Source organism: Palaemon carinicauda, chromosome 4, assembly GCF_036898095.1.
Source record: "Palaemon carinicauda isolate YSFRI2023 chromosome 4, ASM3689809v2, whole genome shotgun sequence".
NCBI lineage: Eukaryota > Metazoa > Arthropoda > Malacostraca > Decapoda > Palaemonidae > Palaemon > Palaemon carinicauda.
The window spans coordinates 25034734-25044203 of record NC_090728.1 but is presented as its reverse complement, the minus strand read 5'-3'; the positions used below and the strand labels follow the sequence as shown (position 1 = coordinate 25044203).

General features: G+C 35.4%; 1 protein-coding gene across 1 annotated transcript in view; it reads left to right on the top strand.

The window, feature by feature from the left end:
• The window catches only part of LOC137639312 (uncharacterized), a 786-nt gene extending 56 nt beyond the window's left edge, over positions 1–730 (top strand). Inside the window, exon 1 of the mRNA XM_068371592.1 lies at positions 1–730. This exon is cut by the window's left edge and continues 56 nt beyond it. Coding sequence (XP_068227693.1) covers positions 1–730 — 730 coding nt within the window.
• Positions 731–9470: the final 8740 nt, after the last annotated feature.

The following is a 9470-nucleotide window of genomic DNA, read 5'->3' as shown; positions in this document are numbered from 1 at the left end:
ACAAGGCAACCCACTTCGACCAATAATTAGTCAATGCCCTACGCCAACATACCAGCTGGCCAGGAGGCTGAACGCGATTCTGAGGCCATATGTCCCCGACCGCTACTGTGTGGCCTCCTCTGCCGAATTCCTAGAGAGGATCAAGGACGTCTGCGGAGAGGGGGTCATAGCATCGATGGACGTTGAGTCTCTGTTCACCAATGTCCCTGTTGATAAAACCATCGACCTTATCGCTGATAGAGTCTACAGGGACGAGGCGACACCGGAATTGAACATCCCAGAACAAGCCCTCCGGACACTCCTTGCCATCTGCACTAAGAGGGCCCCCTTTACTACTCATCGTGGGCACATGTACCTACAGAAGGATGGCGTGGCAATGGGCTCGCCCTTGGGCGTGCTCTTTGCCAACTTTTACATGGGAGTAGTAGAGGAGAGGGTCTTCTCCCAAGTCGAGTGTCCCCTCGCTTATTTTCGTTACATTGATGATACCTTTGTCAAAGCTACTTCCACCGAAGCCATTGAGAACTTAAGGAGGACCTTCGAGGACAACAGCGTCCTCCAATTCACCCTCGAAAACAGCGTGGACAACAGCCTCCCGTTGCTGGATGTCTTGATTTCTTCTACCAACGAGGGATTTCAGACCCCTGTCTACACCAAGCCTACAAATCTCGGTATGTGTTTGAATGGCGAGAGTGAATGCCCTGCCCGCTACAATCCCTCGACCATCTAGGCCTTTGTACGCATGGCATTTTCACACTGCTCGTCATGGACAGACACCCACAAGGAGCTGGAAAGGGCCACACAGGTCCTCATCAATAATGGCTATACCAACAAGCAAGTCCAGCGTGAAGTGAGGGCACCTATTGACAAGTGGTATGGGTCCTCTGCGGTAGAAGGGTCCGACAGCGCCAGCCAGGGGTTCAAAAACACCAGAGATAGGTCCGACACCTCCACCAACAGATCTAGTGATATTAAACTATACTACAGAGGCTTCATGCACGCAGAATACCAGCGGGAGGAGAAGGCCATCAAAGAAATCATCACCAACAACGTGTCACCTACCGACGAGACCACGAAAGTGAAACCTATCATCTACTATCAGACTAATAAGACTCGCAGTTTGATTATGAGGAGTAATCCAGCGCCCCCTGATAACGACCCACTGAGGAAGACGAATGTAGTCTACTCCTATCAATGCCCAGTCCGAGGATGCCCCGACAAATACATCGGTATGACTACAATGAAGCTTTCGAAGAGGATTTCGTGCCACGTCCAACAAGTGCTATAAGGAATCACGCCCTACAGTGACATAACACCCAAATTAGTCGAGCAGACATCGTCGCTATTACCAAGATTATCGGCAGTGCCCCGGACAGCAGGCGCTTACAAATATTGGAAGCCCTATTCATCCAGAAAGAGAAACCAGCATTGAATACGACTCAAGAGATGTTTCTTCTGCCATCATGTTGTCGCATCAACGCTAGGAATCAAGAACAGGACCCCCAGAATGATTACAACCCCGATCTTGACACACCTACAAATTAAGAAATCGTCCGGCCGAGCGCTGATTTTGGCGGCGAGCAAGGTCCGGAATCTCAATCTGCTGAGCGAGAGAGGAGCTTGCCTGACTTTTTGGCTGTCTCAGTGCACGTCCTGACCAATCAGAATTCAGGATCCCTTCCCACCTCTCCCCCTGGGAGACCAGGCCGAGCTCGTCGTACCTCAGCCACCCGAGCCTATAACCTCCGCTCGGCCAATCAAAATTCGATGCCCCTTTCTACGAACCAGCGCCGGGATATATAAGGCCCCTGATCTAGCCTCAGCCTCACTTCTCGCCTGAAGATGGACCAAGCAGTTCTGAAACGCGTCGCGATCTACTCCGGACTTTGTCCTTTATATTTTTCGAGTATTACTTGTACTTGTGTTAAATACATCGAGTCTTAACCTGAACTTTATTTTTCACCTACCTAATGAACTTAACCGACTTGCTAGCTGAATTTAGCAACCCAGAAAAGAGAATTGTCAGTAAAATTGAGAAATTGGACAAGATATTGAATTCTGCCGATGCAGCAATAATATTCAACTCTACTTGTTTGAAGGAGGGTCTCCTACCGAGCTATTATTATTATTATTATTATTATCATTATTATTATTATTATTACTATTATTTTTATTATTTTTATTATTATTATTATTATCATTATTATTATTATTATTATTATTATTTTATTATTATTATATTTATTATTATTAACCTCTTTCCTATTATTATTATTATTATTATTATTATTATTATTATTATTATTATTATTATTATTATTACCATCATTATTATTATTGTTATAATTATAATTATTATTATTTTTATTATTATTATTATTATCAGTATTATTATTATCATTATTGTCCTTTTATCCATTATTAACATTATTATCATTATTATTATTATCATTATTATTATTATTATTATTATTATTATTATTATTATTATTATAACAAGCTAAGCTACAACCCTACTTGGAAAAGGAAAAGAAATAAGGAAATAAATAAACTATAAGAGAAGTAATGGACAATCAAAATTGAATATTCTAATAACAGTAGCAACAGTAAATGAGCATTGTGCAGTAATATGGCAGCATAAGTAGAAATGGTGGAAGTGGAAGTAGTGGTAGTGGCAGTAGGAGAGCACCAGCAGTAATAGTAGTAGCAGTCGTGCTTGTAGCAGTGATAGTAGTAATAACAGTAATAGAAGGAAATGATATAGTAATATGATGATAATAAAACTGATTCAAATGGAAATTTTCTGACGTAGGTGTAACAGAATCTTGTTCTATTTGAGTTCATATCATAGCTTTTTGGTAGAAAAGTGTTTTTCTTTATCCATTCTACCTTTATTGTATATAAGGTTCCTCTTTGCTTTCTCATCATTGTTCTACTTTGCTAAAATTTCCAGATTTCAAATGTTTTTTTCTGTTACGATTACCCCACATAATGTGGAGCACAGGCTCTTGTCTTGGCAGCCCGTAAAATTGTTAATGTTATTAAGAATCAAAGTTCAGTGAAGAATACATCTAAGAATGAGGATTACATGAACAATTGCCCCACAGCTCTACAGAGTGAGTGTTTTCATAATTATAATTGTTAAAGATCATATTTCCTAATTAACAGCACGTCCAGTCATATTTGTTATTATTATTATTATTATTACTTGCTAAGCTACAACCCTAGTTGGAAAAGCAGGATGCTATAGGCCCAGAGGCCCCAACAGGGAAAATAGCTCAGTGAGGAAAGGAAAAAAGGAAAATAAAATATTTCAGGAAGAGTAACAACATTAAAATAAATATTTCCTGTATAAACTATAAAAACTTTAACAAAACAATAGGAAAAGAAATAAGATACAAGAGTGTGCTTGAGTGTACCCTCAAGCAAGAGAACTCTAAACCAAGGCAGTGGAAGACCATGGTACAGAGGTTATGGCACTACCCAAGACTAGAGAACAATGGTTTGATTTTGGAGTGTCCTTCTCCTAGAAGAGCTGCTTACCATAGCTAAAGAGTCTCTTCTACCCTTACCAAGAGAAAAGTGGCCACTGAACAATTAGAGTGCAGTAACCCCTTGAGTGAAGAAGAATTATTTGGTGATCTGTGTTGTCAGGTGTATGAGGACAGAGGAGAATATGTAAAGAATAGGCCAGACTATTCAGTGTGTATGTAGGCAAAGGGAAAATGAACCGTAACCAGAGAGAAGGATCCAATGTAGTACTGTCTGGCCAGTCACAAGACCCCATAACTCTCTAGCGGTAGTATCTCAACGGGTGGCTGGTGCCTTGGCAAACCTACTACCTTAGTTTAAGATGAAAGAAAGTCTTATAATTTATAAAGTCTTATGAGCAAATATTTTGATTATAGCCTTATTCTGGCAGCAAGGAAAAACAGCACAATTCTAAATTAGATAAAAAAAAAATCAATATTTCTGAAACTATAAACATTGACGTTATAAAAGTCGATTCTGTCCAACATGAAAACGATTCTTGATTCGAGGTCAAAAAGATTATTTTTATTCGATTTTATTACATGATATATAGACCATATAAAGCCATACTGTCAATTCGACTATTTTCACATCATAGTATATATAGTTTTGGACAGTTTACAAAAGCAGGTAAGTGATTTTTTTTAATAGTTACGTGAATCAGAATACAGAAGTTTTAAACTCGAAAGTAATATGAATATCTCAATGATATTTTTCAAGAAGTTCTGTATTCGGCCGTTTTTTTTAAGTATATTGAAAAATTTCTTATTGTTAGATTTTATGTATTCAATACACAATTCATAATAAAATGGATTTATATATCGATAAAGTTAGTGAACCTTAACTGTCTAAAGCCAGAAGACAAAAGGGTAATCGAAAAGCACATTAAAAATTCTGCACATAAGAAAGACATGGGAAGCTTCCATCCTGATAATAGCTATATGACTATATTTCGGTGTGACAGACAGACCAACACAAACACGTCAGGCCAAGTATGGTTGAAAGTGTTGATATTTATTTACATGTACTGAAGAAGGATCAACTACTTTAAAAACTATATAATCCAACATGGGGAAAAAGTTTATAAGCAGCCTACCTGAAATAGAGCCATTAAATAAATAAAACAAAATATTTTTGCTGTCGACAAAATGTGGTCAATAATATTTAGAATGAAGTCTTTAACATGTCTAACGTGTATCGAGAATTTAGTTTCCTTTCTCATTAAAAAACGTGTTGATAGACCTGAATTAGTCGAAATTTCACCTACAAGAACTCCTTAAACAAAGAACCAGTTTGCAGAAGATATTCAGAAACGCGAATCAAGAATATGTTGGTAACATTATGATTTTATTTATGCATGTTTACGTCATCGTGATAACGAACAATAAGGATTTTGAGGGAAATACATCAACGCCATCATATAACAGAATAAAAAAGTGACGGAACCAAAATATCAAAGGATAAAAACTAATGCTGCCATATCATACAATATGCAAATGACTCCAATATTTCATCTGCCATATGGTAATAGAGGTATCATGTTGAATAAATGAAAACGAACGCCCTGCTCCACAAACCGAACACACCAATTATTCATATTGCTTTTGATGTGTTTTTTTATATTAAAAACTGTTTAATAAAATCCAGTAACAGCTTTCGTGAAACGTTACATGGAAAGCATTACAAAGGCAAAAATATTCAAAGGAAATTAAGAGGTAAAGTAACATAAAAAACTCAATATCCCAATGGACAATTATTGTTCTGCGTTCGTTAAATGAAAATACATTTGTCTAACATCACACCGCAAGCAATACAAGTAAAATACAAATAAAAAATTTTATGAAGCGTCAGCGTCTTCCATTTTTGATAGATGACATTTCCTTCACCAATTTTCATCGTTTCGTTTTTCCTTCTTTTTCATAGTGGTGGGGGGAGGGGACGCGTTCTTATTGTATGTACTGCAACTTCGCAGAAATTATTCAAAAAGAGGACAGTTTTCAAACGTGGTCGGAATTTTAACTGCCAGTCTGCTTTTCCTACTGACAACTGAAAATGGTGAAATGCTTGTAAAAATCTAATATCAGTTGATATCTTATATTAATAGTAGGTTTTTGAATGAGAGTGGATGCACGAAATTTCGACTATGTCTTCAATAAAATTGCAGGATAAAGGAAAAATCGGAATGAAAAAGGTAAATGTTAATTTCTGTTGCGAAAGCAAAACGTCCTAAAAGTTCAGCAGATAGTGGCGTAGCGCTACTGAATTAATTTTAGTTATCTCTGGCGAATGATTGATGGCGGCTGAAAAAAACAGCAGTTTTTGTAGCCATTCTTCCTATCAAAATATTTTTGGCGTTTATTTTTTGTATCTCTTTGTTTTCTCTCTCGTTGATTGGGCTTCCTGTTTCCTTTTCCCTTAGGGCCGTTCCCTTTGAGAATTGGTTCTCAGATATAATAACAACAATAATAATAATAATAATAATAATAATAATAATAATAATAATAATAATAACAAAATGATAATAATAATACACACACACACACACACACACACACACACATATATATATATATATATATGCGTGTTTATATATATATATATATATATATATAATAAATACACATCTATATATATATATATATATATATAGCCAAATGAACTCTGAAATGTTGCAAGTGTGGACTGGCATAGAAAGACCATGAACAGACGCAAGGGGAAGGACATCTCTGAGGCCTTTGTTCTGCAGTGGACTAGTAACGGCTGATAATTATAATGATATATACACTTGCTTTTTATGATATGGGGGAGAGGATTATTATTATTATTATTATTATTATTATTATTATTATTATTATTATTATTATTATTATTATTATTATTATTATTATTATTTTTATTATTACTATATTTATTATTATTTATATAACACTGGAAGTCAGTCTAAGTTGATTAATAATCTAAAAGGAATTTAAAGTTCATTGGTTCATCTATCCATAGAAGTTAGAAGTTTTAACCCTTCTAATTTTCTCTGGTATGGAAATAACCCTATAAATTATTTGCACATCCTCTCTTTATGACTCCAATAATCTATGACCAGTATCAATACTCTGCCAATAAAATTATTTTTTGAAATATATTTCGAAGGATATTATCATATACAGTAGTATTTTATGAAGTCATATATGAAGGAAAAACCTCAATTCAGTGATACAATCGAGTGTTAGGATTTCAAACAACAGGTACTATGAGTGATATGAAAATTTTGTTTTACTGCACTTTTTGCTTTATATTACAAAAGTTTGGAATTGCTTTATTTTTCTTAATATATATCATCAGTTTCCTGAATACATTAATCTTTCAAGTATTTGATCGCAATCAATTAGCAAATAGTTTTTGAGGGATGATATTATTCCACTGTTTGCTATGTGCGTTTTGGGCAGTTAAAAGATAGAGCTGATTTTGATATGTTGACTGGTAAGTATGAACCCGTTGTTAGGTGGGTTACATCAGATTATTTTTCTTATTTAACTTGGAATAACTATGTTTAACCAAGAGCTGTTGTTCAGAGAGTGCATGTTATAATGGAAAAGGAATACAACTTGACCATAAAGGAAAACATTTTACAAACTAGAAGCACAAATGGTGGGTTACCATTTTGCCAAACAACAGGATACGGATTCAGACAAGACTTAGAGAACTCAAAGCCTATTTATGCTCCACACTTACCTATGGCTCAGAGACGTAGACATTAAACAAGAACTTGAAAAATGTCCGAAGAATGTTGAAGATTCCATGGATTGAGAGACTAACAAATCAGGAGGTATTGAGAAGAGAGACTCGGAGAGATCACTTCTAAAAGTGATAAGGAGGGGGATATGGAATTTCTGTGACATGTAATAAGAAGAGAATAGATCAAACTTTTGAACCTCACGGGAAAGATAGTGGGGAGAAGAGCAAGAGGATGGCAAAGGAAATAGTTTCTGGACAGCTTACTGAAGATGTACATGAGAATGTAACACCTGGACAATTTATACAGAGACCTGGAGACAAGACCTGGTAGATGCATTGACAGCCCATGTTGACGACATGGCATGTAGGTAAGGTACCCTTAAATCTGCACTTATTGTCCAAAGGAGACGACAACCTATTTGACTGATGTGCTTGACAGCTAGCAGAGTATTGAGAAATTTTACCTTCTTCATTCCTCTTTTCCTGAAGATAAACTAACTAGTTTAGCTTCTCAGTAACGTAAAATAAAAAAAATCTTACTGGACCCTAATGCTTATGGATGTGTATACCCAAATGATGTTTTTTCTTTGTTTTTTATAAATATAACTGATATCTTAGCTCACGAATTGTTTGTTATTTTCCTCAAGTTAACAAGTAAAGGTTCTTTTTTACATTTGTTGAGAACTAGAAATGTTACTCCATTATATAAATGTGTTTGTGGTAGCTTAAGTCCAGCTGATTACCGCCCAATTTCCATAACTCTTTTTGCAAAACTTCTAAATATGTATGCTGAAGGTAATCATCTATCCCCTAATTTACTATTTGGTTTTCTTAAAGGCCTTGGAGCTTGTGATGCTCTTCTTACAATCTCCAAAATATTACAGAAATCTTTTGACTGTGGGCAGGAAGTCGGTATAATTAGCGTTGATTTTAATGCTTCCTTTGACCGTGTTAATAATTGGGCATTTGTTTTCAACGAGTAGGTGGGTTTCTTCTTAGAATTATAATAGAATTTCCAAGAAATATAATACAAAGAGTATTTCTGGGCACCCTATTGACTATAGGTATGTAATATCTGGTTTTCCCCGGGTAGAGTTATCGGACCATTAATTTTCATACTACATATACGCGATATATGGCTTGGCCTAGAAAGTAAGCTCATTGTATATGCAGATGATGCTATCCACTTTACATCAATTCCATATCCTGAATGTAAACCTATGGTTGCTGAATCCCTTATTAGAGATCTAGCTAAAATTATTGCACGGTGCAAATTATGGGGCATGATGTTGAACCCTAACAAAACATAAAGTATGATTATAAGTAGGTAGAGAACAATGGTTCCCCAACATTCAGTTCTTTGCATTGACAATGTCGTTTACCATATACGAATCATTTAAAAATCTAAGAGTTAATTTTGATTGTAAATATATTCTTTGGAGGAACACATTCGGTCTGTTTTTTTTTCTTTCTTCCACGGACTACTACTGTATATCCAGTCCTCTTTTGACTAGTTTAAATATTCATATAATTTTTTTTTTTTTGAGAAAGTCCTAGATTTTCAGTACTCACTCAATCAATCCTGCAAAAATTTTCTTTTTCTTATATTTTACCTTGTTTCAAGATTTTTTTCCTGTCTGGTCTTCAGTTGCTAATTCTAATCTTAATTTATTGCACAAAACTTGTGGAATTTGGAATTACTTACTCGTGATCTGGATATTAATCTCTGTAACTGTAGTTCAGTTAGCTCTTTTTGCATGATGCATAGGAGTTTTCATAAATCTGACCAGCCTTTGCCTTCGGATCCTGCAAGACTGTATCCCTCTGTATAAAGTACTAAAGGCACAGTTAATTCGAATATTCTTCCCTTCTCCATTATTAGGATTAACTCTTCAGAATATTCTGGAAGATTTATTACAGCTGTTAAAAGAGCGTGGGGTTGAATCGAAGGAACTTCAGAGTTCGTATATACAAATCTATTTTAACATTGTTACTGATATTGAATTTTTTTGTATATTTTATTCATGACCTCTCATATATAGTTCATTTATTTTACTATTTCCTGCCTTTACTAGGCTACTTTCCCTGTTAGGGTCCTTTAATTTTGACGCTCATTCTGATATGAATGAAACAAAAAGTCTTTTTCTTTCTTCCACGGACTACTACGATATATCCAGTCCTCTATTGACTAGTTTAAATTTTGTTTTTTA